This window comes from Phodopus roborovskii, unplaced genomic scaffold, assembly GCF_943737965.1.
Source record: "Phodopus roborovskii unplaced genomic scaffold, PHOROB, whole genome shotgun sequence".
In the NCBI taxonomy this organism is placed as follows: Eukaryota; Metazoa; Chordata; class Mammalia; order Rodentia; family Cricetidae; genus Phodopus; species Phodopus roborovskii.
The window spans coordinates 18,036,503-18,050,898 of NW_026126558.1; the positions used below are offsets into that span (position 1 = coordinate 18,036,503).

The 14,396-nt window shown below is 49.4% G+C and overlaps 1 protein-coding gene across 3 annotated transcripts in view; it reads left to right on the forward strand.

Annotated features, from left to right (window-relative positions):
* Il34 (interleukin 34) overlaps nucleotides 1–14,396 on the forward strand; it is a 55,855-nt gene that overhangs the window by 40,520 nt on the left and 939 nt on the right. The window contains exons 1-5 of one of the 3 annotated variants that reach the window (XM_051201630.1): nucleotides 2,766–2,874; nucleotides 2,956–3,361; nucleotides 8,611–8,744; nucleotides 9,955–10,032; nucleotides 10,296–10,457. In XM_051201630.1, coding sequence (XP_051057587.1) covers nucleotides 3,334–3,361; nucleotides 8,611–8,744; nucleotides 9,955–10,032; nucleotides 10,296–10,457 — 402 coding nt within the window. In that variant the 5' untranslated portion in view covers nucleotides 2,766–2,874; nucleotides 2,956–3,333. Of the gene's footprint in view, nucleotides 1–2,765; nucleotides 2,875–2,955; nucleotides 3,362–8,610; nucleotides 8,745–9,954; nucleotides 10,033–10,295; nucleotides 10,458–14,396 lie in introns of those variants that run through there. The other 2 variants (XM_051201629.1, XM_051201631.1) reach the window with 2 other exon arrangements.

Here is a 14,396-nt window from a genome sequence, read left to right on the forward strand (position 1 = left end):
AGAGTTTATTTGAACTTAAGGTTCCAGAGAGTTAAGAGTTCATGAAGGTGGAGTGGAGGTAGCAGGTGGGGTGGCTGGAACAGCAAGCTGAGAGCTCACATCTTAAACCCCAAGCAGGAAGCCTAGAGTGAATCCAAATGGTGGATTTTTAAACTTTTTTTGTTTGTTTGTTTGTTTTACTTTGAATTTTCAAGTCAGAGTTTTTCTGTGAGCTTTGTGGACCAGACTGGCCTTGAAATCACAGAGATCCGCCTGCTTCGGCCTCCTGAGTGCTGGGATTAAAGGCATAAACCACCAACACCACCCTGTGATACTTTAAACTCTTAAAGCAGCCTCCAGTGACACCCTTCCTCCAACAAAGCACACCTAAGCGTCTCCAAACACTACCAACTGGGACCAGACATCCAAATATCTGAGACTATGGGGGACATCTGATTCGAGCCACTACAGCCAGTAGCCTGATGTGCCCTGTGCCCATACCCTAGATCCAAAGCCTGTCATCAGACCCCATTCTCTTTGGAAGCTTTCTTGGGGTCTTTCTCCTGCTCTCCCTTTTCAATGGGGATCATACTGGGGCCACAGACTCAACACATGTGTGACATGAGATTGGCGGAGCCTATCTTTCCCACTTGATTTCTCCAATGGGAACATGCAAACCAAGATGCATGGTGGACTCAATGCTGGAGTCCTTTCTGAATGAAGAAGCTGAACAGGCCTGGGACATGGCTCAGCAGGTAAGGGCCCAAGTTTTAATTTCTGGTGCCCGAGCAAAAACAAACAAACAAAACAGGCTTAGGTATACATGCACCAATAACCCCAATGCTATGGAGGAGGTAGATAGGGCATAGCTGAGATGTCCTGCTGCCAGCCTAGCTCCAGGTTCAGTGAGAGACCCTGTCACAAAGGAATAAGGAGGAGTGTAGTGGGGTAGGGGACCTGACATCCTCCTCCACCTCTGGGCTTGCATATGGGCATGCATCTACACACACAAGTGTGTGTCCACCACTACACACACATAGAAAGAGGGTGCAACATAATTTCTTCAGTTGGGACAACTCGAAGAACCCCTTTGTTGTGTGTGTCTGTGTGAGGAAGTTTGAGCTGTAGGAACCGCTCCCCACCCCATCCTGTATGGGAGAATTCAGGGATAAGTAGCGGTGGCGATAGGCAGCCAAGGTCTGTGGCTGGCATGAGGAGCCCCGGCGGTCTAAAGGACAGTAGGACTTTACAGAAGGACTCAAGACAGGTGGAAGCTTCCATCCACGCCAAAACCTGTCCACTGAGGGACAGAGCAGGGCAGAGGTCCAGGCTTTTTTGTTTTGTTTTTGTTTTTGGAGACAGGGTTTCTCTGTGGCTTTGGAGCCTGCCCTGAAACTAGCTCTTGTAGATTAGGCTGGTCTTGAACTCACAGGGATCCACCTGCTTCTGCCTCCCAGTTGCTGGGATTAAAGGTGTGTGCCACCAACACCCAGCATGAGGTCCAGGCTCTTAACCCAGGGTAAATCTGAGCAATGTGCTTCATCGTATGTGACCCTGCCTGCTTCAGAGGCTCTGAGGAGGAGGGCTGGCATGCCTGGCATGTCTGCTGTGCTGTTGTAGACGGGGTCTTACTATGTAGCCCATGCTTATGTTGCGCAGGCTATCCTTAGCCAAAAGTTCCCCGGGCAGCCCAGACTGGCACTGGGCTTCCTACTTCCTAGCTTCTTCTTTGCTGGGTCTTGGCCTTGGGGTCTCCTGCAAACTCTGCAAGGTGTCTACCACTAAGGTCACCCCCCCAGCCCAAGGGCCAGCAATTTGGCACATTTGGTAGGAATGTCACAGATGTTACGATGGGATGGAAAGGGTCTCCTCCTTCACCCCTGTTCCTTCCTCCCCCTCACCACCCTCACCCCTGTGCCCTTGAACTGTGACCATTTCTCTTGACCTAAGGAGATGCAGGAAGGGGAAATCAGGAAGGATGGAATAGAGCCCTATGAGAAATCCAGTTTCTCAGCTGTCTCTGCCGATGGCCACCTCTGCCTCATCTGCAAAATGGAACCACAGCCCACAATTTACTGGACCCTGTGAGAGTGAGGATGTGGGACAGGCTCTGTGGGGGTGTTGACTTTCAGGGTGAATCACTAGCAGGCCAGGCTTGAATTCCTTTCACATACTTTTTGTTTTGTTTTGTTTTTCTGAGACAGGGTTTCTCTGCATAGCCCTGGTTGCCCTGGAATTTGCTTTGTAGATCAGGCTGGCTTTGAACTCAGAGATCCACCAACTCTGCCTCTGCTGGGATTAAAGATGTTCGCTACCATGCTCTGTCTTTTGTTTGCTTTTCAGAGACAGAGTCTTGCAATGTAGCTCCATCTGGTCTCTCTTCAACCTCCTGCTTCAGCCTCTGGAGTGCCGTGACTTCCCTGTTGGGTTACCACAGCTGGCTGTGATGTTTATTTATTTATTGGCGTGAGTACGCCACATGCAATATTTGGTACCTACAATATTACACATCAAATGCTTCACCAGAAAAGGTGTTCATTTATCTGGAATTCAAATTAAACTGGACCATCAGTTTTTACCTGGCAGGAGACACAGATGGGTGGCAGAAAGAAACCGAGTGACAGTGAATGCGGGGTGAGACATCTTCCACTCCTCAGCCTCCCCTGAAACATGTCACTCAGATTTGACCTGGTACCTCACCTCCTCCAGGCAGCCTCCTGGCTTGTAAGCACCACCGCTCCTTTAGTCCCAGCTCAAGGCTGCCAACCCGTCCTGACTTTCAGACTCACTCCTTGGCCCCAGGCGGCTGCTGAGGTGCCCTGCCCTGGAGTCATTTCTTGTGTGTGAAGCCGGGGCTGGGTGTCTCAGTACTGGCAGCTGGGGACAGCGTACATGGTGGGTCTTCCTTTCCTGGCTGGTGGCTGAGTGGCAGCGTTGCTCTTACATAATCAGTCTCTCTCCTCCTTCTTTTTCCAGAGCTAGACTTCACACTGAGCAGCTGCAGCCGGAGAAACCAGAAAGCACCACCCAGCCCCAGATTCCAAGAGGCCTGCTGGGGACTCCCTTCTCTTCCTCCTCCTCCTCCTTCTTCCCGAGACCCCAAAGCCACTGTCTCACACCAGTTCCTGAGCTGCCATGGGACTAGCAGCCACCGCCCCCTGGCTGTCCTCCGCCCTGCCAAGCAGATAGGGCGGTAGCTATCCCAGGAGTACCTGCCCTCTCTCAGCCTGGGCCAGCCCTTCCAGACTTGGTGGCCACCTTGCTGAACCCAGGCCATGTAGGTCCTAGCTCAGGCCTCTGGACACACTGCTGGGGACAGTGCCTCTGCTCTCAGCGAGCACCCAGTGCTCCATCATGCCCTGGGGACTCGCCTGGTTATACTGTGAGTACTGGGGGAGGGGTTCATATCTGGGGATCCTGTCCTGGGAGGCCTTGGTGGGTGGGTGGCTTTGCTGTAGCCATAGCAACCAGGGCAGTTCTTGTTGGTAAGAAGTTGAGATGCTTCCCAGAGGGTTGCACACAGCCTTGGGGATGGGGATCCATGGCCACCCTCTGCTCTGCCTGTCTCTGACCTCAGGCTCAGATGTCCAAGCTGAGTGGGTGCCACCATGCGGGATGGGGCAGGCACTGGGGTGGGTGGCAGCTTCACACTTCTGTTGTTTCATTGGCTCTGGGGTGCAGGGTGGGGACAGAGGTTGTAGAGAGAGGATTTCCATCCTCCCGGGTGTGGCTAGTGGGGGATAGGGAAGACACAACTCATGGGACAGGGGAGGCCTGGAGAAGGAAACCAGCCAGCCCCCTCTACCCGCCTCCATTTCAGGTCAATATTAAAAAGCAGAAAGAGAATGATGTTCCTGGTAAACAGAAAAATAAGTTGAGATAAGGACAGAAATGAGGAAAGGACCTGGTGGGTTGTCTATGCCTGCTGGGTGGGAAGCCAGGCTGAGACCCTGCAGACTCAATGGCAGCCGCAGGGCTAGTGCAGAGTCATTGTCATGACAAGGACCTTATCTGCTTTGCACCTTCTATCCTCACTGTGACTTGAAGTTATTTACTCCAAAAACGAGGGCAGGGGCTGTAGCCCACAAGTCTTCAGAGAGGAGCTGGGCACATTCTGTTCCTGGATACTACAAAGGGTGGGGACATTCAGAATGGGTGAAGGACCTAGTCAGACCCAGTGTTCTGGAAGCTTCCACTTCTTAATAGGACAGGGGTAGCAGCATGGGGGAGGGTCTTCTTGAGGAGGACTCAAAGGCTAGGTGGCGGTCACACTGATAGATGTAGGGTGATGGTGATAGCGCTCCGAGCAGAGATGTGTGTGCATGGGGTGGGGCTGGGTGGGGCTTGGCTGGAAAGGCGGGTGGGTCATCGGTAGGTTCCGGAGGCCTTGAACACCGGGAGTGCTGAAGGATTAGAGAACCGAGGGCCAGCTCTTGAGGTAAAGTGATTACACCTAAAGATTTGGTTTTATTATTTTTAATTATGTGACAATGTGTGTATATATACACATGAGTGTTAATGCCCTTGGAGGTGTTAGATCTCCCTGGAGCTGGCATTATAGCCACCTCACATGTTGCTGGTAACTGAACTTGTGTCCTCTAGAAGAGTACGAAGTACTCTGAACACTGAGCTACCTCTCCAGCCCCAAGTGATTACATTTATTTACTTACTGTGTTGGAGTGTGTTGTGTGTGTGTGTTTGTGTGTGTGTGTGTGTGTGTACCATGGCATGTGCCTGGAAGGCAGAAGGAGAGTCTGTTTTACCTCCCACCATGTAGGTCCTGGGGATTGAACTCAGGTCCTTGCACTTGATGACAAGTACCTTTATTGGCTGAGCCATCTCACTGGACCTGCCTGAGGGGAAGTGTGAGGCTGGAAAGGAATGCCAGCAGAAGGGGAGCTTCAGATGGCATCTCTCAGGACTTGGCAAAGACTGGCTGGGGAGAGAGGTTGGCAGGGCAGGAGTCGTCTTCCAGGGGCCCCTAAGGATGCTGGGAGATGTCAGGCTTCCTTAACACCTCATCATGGATTTGTGACTCATCTCTGTCAATGTATTTTTTCCTAGTTCAGGGAACTGGAAGTCTGAAACTGGGGTCGCTGATCAGCATAGCTTCTGAAGGCTCTGGGGAGGGTCTTCCTGCCTCTTCTAGATCCTTGTGGCTGGCTCCCTGTGTTCCCTGACAAGTGGCAGCACTGCCAATTTGCACACCACAGCCATCTGCAAGACCTTTCCCTCTGCACAATCTTCCTCCTGGAACACCGGGCATTGGGTCTAGGCTCTCCCGAAGCCTAAGATGACCTCACATCAAGAGCCTTTGGTGTTTTAATTACACCTGCAGAGAGCCTATTTCTAAATGAAGTCATTCTGAGATTCCAAGAGAATAAGAACGTGGGAGGGGGATGCTGTTCACCCCCTTATACAGGCTCACATTGGTCAGTGGGGATGGAGGTGACAAGCCTCATTTATTCCTGCAGAAATGGCTACCTTGTTAGGGGCACGGATACCCCCTTCCCCTACCAGGGGCCCTGGCTCTCCTGGAACTAGCTCTGTAGACCAGGCTCCACCTGCCTTTGCAGGGGTTAAAGTCGTGTGCCGCCACCACCACCCGGCTCAGCATGCTTTCTTATGCAGTTCAAAACCATGTGTCCGGGGAAACACTTCCTCCAATGGACTGATCCCTCCCATAGCAATCATTAACCAAGAAAATGCCATAGAATTGCCTCCAGGCAATGTGCTGGAGGCAATTTCTCAGATTAGGTTCCTCTTCCCAGATAACTCAAGCTTGTATGAACCTGACAAAACCCCACCCAGGACAGACCTGGCTCCTATCCTGAGGACACATTTGGTAAAGCCAGAGGCCCTGCAAAGGAACATAGTCCCTGGGGTGGAGCGACAGCTTATAGTGGCTGCTGATGCGAAGAAAGACCTGTTATGGATAGAAGCAGACAACTCCTCCCCAAGATGGAGATTCTTTATCTTTTCAGTGTGCAATCCTGAGGACCAGATGTAGCGATTGTTCCAGTTTGCAAGTGTCACTGGGGCCCATGGTTCCCAGTGGCACATGTCTCAACCAGGAGTGTGCTGCAAAGGTACCTTCTCTATCTGTGGAGCAGAAATGTGGGCTGAGCTGGGCCACCTGCACTTCAGCCAACCCCTGGAGGATTCAGGGCCCTGATCTCATTTCCACCCCCAGAAGCCACCTTTCCCTTCAGGCATGAAGCTCAGTCCCCAAGGTCACGCTGTGGTTATGGCTTTAGTTTGCCATGCTCACAAGACTCTATGACCTGACCAGGTGATGAGTGACCCAGGAGAGTGGTACTGGTAGGGACATCCAGGGTGGGGCAGATCATGTGCAATGGTTCCAGCAGTGGGCTAGGTGTGGGGTTGCTAGACTTGGTGTAGGGACCAAAACAAGGCCATGTCAAAGGGCCCAGCACTGTGCTTATTTGTTTATTTTTACTTAAATTTCTCTTATGATGTATTTATTTTGTGCAGGAGGGGGTTTGTGTGTCATGGCACCTGTGTGAAAGTCAAAGAACAGTTTGCAGGAGTTAGTTTTCTCCTGCCCTGTGGTTCCTGGGGATTGAACTCAGGTCATCAGGCTTGGTGGCAAGCCCCTTTACCCACTGAGCCATCTTGTTGGCCAAATATTGGTTGCTTTTATTTGTTCCTTCAGCCCAATATTGTGTCAGATGCATTGATTCTTGCAAACTTGCCTTCTGTAAGAAAGCAGTTGCCAGAATTCTGCAGGTGGGGAGGGCAGTAGCTGTGGCTCATATGGAGTGCATGGCCTGAGCAGAACTTGGTCTAGCAAGTGGGAAAAAGCAGGGTGGGCTAGGAGGAGGGGAGGGGAGCATGGCCCAGACCAGTGGAGATACAAAGACAAAAGCCTGCAAGGTGGCAGGAAGTGCGTGGGGAGAAACCCAATTAGTGATGACAGTTTATGACAGACTTGGGGAAGAGACTGCCTGCCTGGCCGTCTTGACAAAAAGAAAAGGAAAGAAAAGGCAAGACTCAGGGCAGTAGTGGTGCATGCCTTTGATTTCAGCACTTGGGAGGCAGAGTTCACTGTGAGTTAGAGGCCAGCCTGGTCCACAGTGAGTTCCAGGACAGAAAGGGCTACACAAGAAACCCTGTCTTGAAATATTAAAAACTGAAAAATAAAACAATAAAAAATCCCAGCCTGGCATATGCCTTTAATCCCAGCATTCAGGAGGCAGAGGCAGGCGGATCTCTGTGAGTTCGAGGCCAGCCTGATCTACAGAGTGAGTTCCAGGACAGGCTCCAAAGCTACAGAGAAACCCTGTCTCAAAAAGCCCCAAATCCCAGCACCCAAGAAAGGGAAGGTGGTGGATCTCTGTGAGTTCAAGCCAATTTGGGCTGCATAGTGTTAAAAAAAAAATCCAAAAACCAACTGGAGAACATTTAAAACATGTCCTAGAACATAAAGATGAGTGTAATAATCTCCCGCAGAAATTTGGAATATTTATTTGCATCTCATTTTCCAAAGCACAGGAAATCACTTAATAAATCTAAAGTTGTCCTAAGCATCACTGATATTGTTGGCTCATAGTTCCTTACGAGGGTCTTTCAGCACATCCTAAGTACTCTCCATAACATGTATAGCACCACGAGCAGTCTTCTCCATAAGTAAATACATGTTAAAAGGGAATAATGGTGCTGAATAAATCTTTGTCCATAAATCTACTGTTTTCTTTCTAGTTTATGAGTTTAGTGGGTCAAAGGTGGTAGAGTTTAAATCCATTTTATTATTAAATGTGCCAAGTGTATTTCCAGGCTGAGAACTCTTTTGGCAGCATCAGGGTTATTAATATGAAATTATCTTATAAAAACATTTCCGTTTCCTTGACACGGGGTAATTCCTGTTTGGCTTTGTGTCTGTTTCTCTAACTACGGATTGCATCCAATTGTTTTAATTTGAATCTGTTTCTCCTAATAGTGAGGTTGACCCTTGGGTATCACTTTCTTTTCATGTTTCTCTCATCCACTTGATCCCTATTCATATTTATTGTAAATTCTCTCAAATAATTTTTTTTTTCCTGGTCAAGTGTGCAGATCCTGAGAGTTGTTTTTGAGGTGACAGTGACATCTAGTGGTAATTACTGGTACTGTTTCAAAAGATTGCCCATTATTTGTTGTTGGAACAGCTGGAGTGTGAAGTCTGTTTGCCATCCCAGAGCCATTGGACTGGGAGGAGCTATAGATCTGCTGGTACATCTAATGGAGAAGAACACCAAGCTCACGTATATCATAGAAGAAAGTCTCTGGATGACCAAAATCCATGTTACGATCTGTATCCAAAACTCTGAAGGGAAATCGAGCAACAGCTTTGAGATCTGCCACTCAAGGAAGGGGCTGAGGGGTCCCTGGAACAGGGACATTGTACTAACCCCACAAATCAGGAACTAGGGGATACTGGAGGCCAGAGTTTGGGTGTCTCCCTGAGACTCTGCTGAGCAGGGGTAGGGTGTGCTGGTTATTTCAGGGCTCTGTACACCTGTCTTTCTCATCAGTATTTGTCACCCTTGAAAATGGTGACAGCACACTGTGGGGGTGGGGTGCAGACTCAGTGCTGGGGGCTCATAGGCTCTTGTTGGGTGTGGCCCACAGGTCTTGGGATCCTACTTAGCCTGGCTGTGGGGAACAAGGATTTGGAGATGTGGACTCTGACCCAAGATAAGGAGTGTGACCTTACAGGCTACCTTCGGGTCAAGCTGCAGTACAGGAACCGGCTTCAGTACATGGTAACTAGAACAGCACCCAATGGATCCCTATTCCCAAGCCCCACGGCTCTCCTGGACCTAGACATGTCAGCCCCAAGGTCACAGCAAGGCTGCACTGTCCCCCTTTGTCTACCACATAACCCGCGGGAGTAAGTGTATCACCTCCCACCCCTCCCCCACTTCTTCACTGACCTTACATGGCTTTCATCTTATAACTCAGAAAAGCTCTCCAGAGACTCACTGGAGGATATTAGTGGAGGAGACAAAGACCTTCAAGTCAGAAAATGTGGTTCCTTTTGGAGACTGGCGATGCCCACATCACGGTTGCAGGCTTCCTTCATGGCTAGATTTTGCTTGTTTGCTTTTCTCTTTCTTTTTTTAAAGACTTTATGTATCCTAGGCCAGCCTTGAATTTACTTTGTATAGAGGATGGACTTGAACTTCTAATCCCCTCTCGTCTACTCTCTGAGGGCCAGGATCACAGATGGGTTCGACACAGTGCTGAGGCCTTATGCAAACCGAGGGCCTGGTGTGTGCCAGATGAGCACTCTACCATCCCTTGCCCTTGTTTGGCTTTTTTGACACGGGACCTTATTATGTTAGAGAGGCTGGTTTTGAACTTAAGATCTTCCTACTTCAGTTTCCTGAGCACATGCCCAGCTCTTTAGGACTGTCTTTGAGACTCTGTTGAGATGTCATTCATACACTACACAACCCACTAACTGAAAGTGTACAACTTGGGCTTGGGCGGATGAGATGGCTCTGTGAGTAAAAGCACCCGCTACACAAGTCTGGTGACCAGGGTTTAATTCCCCGAACCCAAATAAAGGTGGAAAGAGAGAACGGAGTCCTGAAACTTATCCTTTGACCTCCATATCAGTGCAGAGGCATGTGCATGCCCCCCCACACTAATAACAATGTGTCAGACTCATTGGTGTCTAATGTGTTCACAGAGCTGTGCAAAGGTTACCTTTGTAAGCATCAGATGAACCATATTCCTCACCTCCAAAGTAACAAGTCTTCCTGAAAGTCCTGGGTCCATACCCTGGGCCAGAAACTTTAGCCCTTACAGAATTGTGTTATCTGATTTCAGCCTCCCTTTGTCTTAGGGGAAAGAGTGCTGTTTCCTCGATAGAGGATCTGTCTGCCCTCACAGTTAGGCTGGGTCCTTTTCTTGGGGGTCCTGTTTGAGGTTTTTCTGCCTCTGATCTCATTCTCTGTTTCTCCCCAGAAACATTACTTCCCCATCAACTACAGGGTTGCTGTGCCTTATGAGGGGGTACTCAGAGTTGCCAACATCACGAGGCTGGTAAGGACCCCTCCCGGGATGGGGAGTCTCTGCCTTCCATGATGCCCTCAGAAGCATGTGGGTCCTTGGCAAGTTGTCCTGTTTATTGACCAGGGGCCTTTCCCTAGTCACTTAAGCAAGCCTGCAGCTAACCTAGACCCAAGGTTGTCTGGTGGCCACAGTGGTTGACTGTGGCTGCTCCCATACAGTGGCAAGTCCATGGGGGTGTGACAGCCCAAAGGCCTAGCTTGCATTTCAGTGATATCTCCTGCCCTTCCCTGCAGCAGGCGGCCCGTGTGAGCGAGCGGGAGCTGCGGTATCTGTGGGTCTTGGTGAGTCTCAATGCCACCGAGTCTGTGTTGGATGTGCTGCTCGAGGGCCACCCATCCTGGCGGTATCTGCAGGAGGTTCAGACATTGCTGGAGAATGTTCAGCGGAGCCTCGTGGTGAGCTGTGTGAATGCCTGTGCAGGTCTGACAGACGCAGGCAAAGGGCTGTGAAGGGAAAGTTCTGCCATGTGCGGAGGAGGTGGGACACATGAGGGATGGTGTGCGGGCAACGTGACCGAGGAAGGAGGAGGCGCCAAGGCCCGCCACGAGCAATGGCGCTGGGTGAGGGACAGGTGGAACATGGGACCTTGTTTCTGGCCTATATGAGATCTTTTTTTTTTCTTTTAACTTGAAATATTTTGCTTTTATTATCATCATTTTTATTTTATAACCCACCAAGTCCAACTAGTGCTGCCCGCTGAAGTGTTCACTACTCATGCTGGCTTGACTTTGGACAACCTTGTGCAGGCAACCAGAGCTACATGGGTACACAGGGCACATCGTAGCCATAAGACAGCATTTGTTTGTTTGTTTGTTTGTTAAGAGACAGAGTCTCATTGTGAAGCCCTGCCTGGCCTGAAATTTGCTGTGTGGACCAGGCTTTTCCTCTTGTGCCCTGAGTCTTGGGCAAGCCCGGGGAATCCTCTGACATCATTTCTGCACCTGAAAAGTGAGGCTTCCCCTAGAGAGGTGGGAAAGGAAGAGAGTGGAGAGACAGGAATTCCCAGTTTTGAAACTATTCTGTGTAATATGGTAATCATGGATCGATTCATACATTATGTTTTAGTCAAAAACCCATGGAACACTGAGAGTGCACCCTGATGACTATGACTGAGTTTAGAAAAACACGAAGGGAGACGACATGGCGTGGCATGACCGCAACCCAGTACTCTGGAGGCCAAAGAAAGATGTGAAGTTTGAGGCTGATCTGGGCTACTAGTGAGATCCAGTCTTGAAAACAAATCCCCAAACCATCTGATAATCAACCAAACCCACTCCTGAGTTGCAAAGTGGCAGGCATAGTCACATGTCCCGGCCCCCTCGGGCCCTCCGTGTGTACCTGCTGGGGCGCGCACACGGGGCCCTGCTCAGCCTGGCTTCCCTAGCCCAGGGCCAGACCATCTGACGCCAGCTGTGAGCTCGGGGACGGGGACTGTTTTCATAGCTGTCTAGAACCATGCGGGATGGTTCTCCCAGTTCCTGACAGAAGGTCACAGGACCCTGCCCTTTTGTGCTTGTGGGCAATATGGCTGTCCTTGGCAAACTGATCTGGCTTGAGGAAAGACCTTTCCTGTCTTTGTTTGACCCATAGAACAGATTCTGGAAGGCTCATGGGAGGGAGAGCAGGAGGGGAGTGTCAGCGCCTCAGGCCTCCAGTCCTGAGCTCTCTCTACAGAAGCACTGAACACAGAGATGGTTTTATTATTCAGATGTGGTGGGGTCTGGCCCCTTTCCTTCCCCTCCCTCTGCTGGAAGTTGAGCCAGCATACTAGGTACCCCCTCTACCACCAAGCTATGCCCCAGCCCTGCAGCCAGCCTTAATCTTCCTTTCTTCTAGCACTGCTAATAGTCTGTGTCCTGGCTTTGAAGGTGCGTTATCACTTACCTTCTTTGCTCATGGTAGTGAGTGATATAAGAGGTCAGGTCCTGAGACCTGAACACTAGCTCTGTTTCCAACCGCATAACTTTGAACAAGTTATTTCATTACTGGGCTTATAGGTTATCACTTATAAAGGAAAGAATTGAAACCTAAGTCTTTTTTTGAGGGGGGGGCAGGGTTTCTCTGTGGTTTTGGAGGCTGCCCTGGAACTAGCTCTTGTAGACCAGGCTGGTCTCAAACTCATAGAGATCCTCCTGCCTCTGCCTCTACCTCTCCAGTGCTGGGATTAAAGGCATGTGTCACCAATGCCTAACCTAAACCTTATCCAGCCATAAAATGTGGACTTGATGACCTTATCCTATCTCCTCATCCACTGGAAGATGTCTGAATTCTGGGCTCAGCATTGTTGTGGTTTTTACTCAACTTTCATTGTTCCCATAAGAAACTGGGCCTGGGAAGATGGCTCAGTGGTTAAGGGCACTTGCTGCTCTTGGAGAGGATCCCAGCTCCCAAGTCAGTTGGCTCACAACTCAAGCTCTAGGCAATCCAGTGCCCTCTACTGGCTCCCATAAGCACTCACATATATGTGGAACACACACACACACACACACACACACACACACACACACACACACACTGACACTCATACACATAAATAAGAAGAAAAGTATTTAAGAAAAAGGCAGATAGAAACTAAGTCTCTGATACAGACCTGGAGGCTGTGTTAAGAGGGAGCACACTTTACAATGTAAAGCCTGCAGTTTTGACTATTTTTAGTTGCTGATTCGGTGGTGTTAATTACACTTACAGGATTAAGTATCTATCACCACAACCATTTCTGGCTCTCTTCCATCACCTTTTGTATACAGGAAGCAGTCATTTCTCACTTCTTCCCACCCCCAGTAACCATAGTCTGTGTTCTTTCCTATTATGTGCCTGCTTTTCTTGGTATAACTTCTAAAATGGGCCATACACTATCTGTCCATTTGTGTCTAGATACTTGCCCTTAGGTAAAGCTTTCTAACTTTATCTATTGAATCTGACAAAGTTGAGCAGACTCTAATCCCACACTTTACAGGCAGGAGGTTTGTAAGATTGGAGCCACTCTAGGCTATGTATCCAGACCTTGTCTCAAAAAACCAAACAAGGACCGGGTATAAAGGAGCATGTTTAATTCCAGCACTCAGGAAAGGTGTAACAAGGGGCTGGAGAGGGCTCAGAGGTTAAGAGTACAGACTGCTCTCCCAGAGGTCCTGAGTTCTATTCCCAGCACCCACATGGTGGCTCACAACCATCTGTAATGAGATCTGGTGCCCTCTTCTGGCCCTACAGCAGAACACCGTATACATAATAAATAACTCTTAAAAAAGAAAAGGTGCCTTAATAGTGGAATCGCTGGCTCACATGATGGCGCCACTGCCACTGGGTCATGTGGCGGTACTGATACTGTATTCCTGCCGGTTAGCTTTGGCTGGCTTTTCTTTTTGTTTTGTAGAATCAAGGTCTCAATCTGTGTCTGCTCTGGTGCAGCTTATGCTCCTTCTGCATCCCTCAGCATTCCGAGGGAGAGGTTACAGGTGTATGCCACCACATCCAGCTTTAGGCTGTTCTTCCATTTTTTGGAAGATTATCTCTTGCCAGCTGTTTATGACTTTGAGTGTCTCTGATGGACACTCAGTGACCCTTGGTGGAGGTGGTTGTCATATATATATATATATATTCTTTCTAGACAGGACCGGGGTTGCAGGCTGGGCTTCCTTTCCTTTCCATCATCCTCACTCCACTTTGGTCACAACTTTTCTAGGCTGCTGTCATGAATTAGCTCAAACTGGGTGTCTTAAACTAAACTCCTGGAAACCAGAAGTCCAGAACTAAGATCTTGGCAGGGCCAGTCTCCCCTGAAAGGTCTTTGCTCCTCCCAGCCTTAGGTGGTGCTTCTTATTCTTGGCTAGAGACAGTATCTCTCTGACCTGTCTCGTTCTTCTGCTAGGTACCTCTCCATGACCTTTCTCATATGGCTCTGGGTGGTACCTCTCTGTCTTTCTGATGTAAAGAGCTGGTCTAGCATGCCTAAGACCCAAGGTCCTATCCCCAACACAGAGAGGGGAAACACCAATTAGTCATTGGATTTAGCATCCACTCTAAAAACACAATGATGTAAACTTGAGACCCTTGGTACCTAATTTCCCAAAAGGGTCACATTCATGGGTATGGAAGGGTAGGACTGAGGCTATTTTGGAGGGCCTGGGGCACAGAGTTTAGCTCAGGGCTTTGCCTAGGCAACAGCCACCGTTGGGAATCTTATCTTTTAGCTCAGGCCCTACCTTTCCCATGATGCCTCTACAGTGGCCCTGAACTTCCAGGGCCAACAGCACCCTCTACACTGTCCTTTCTGCTAAGCTTTGAGATGAGAAATTATTTGAGCTTGGAGCTGCATGTTCAGCTCCGCCTGTGTG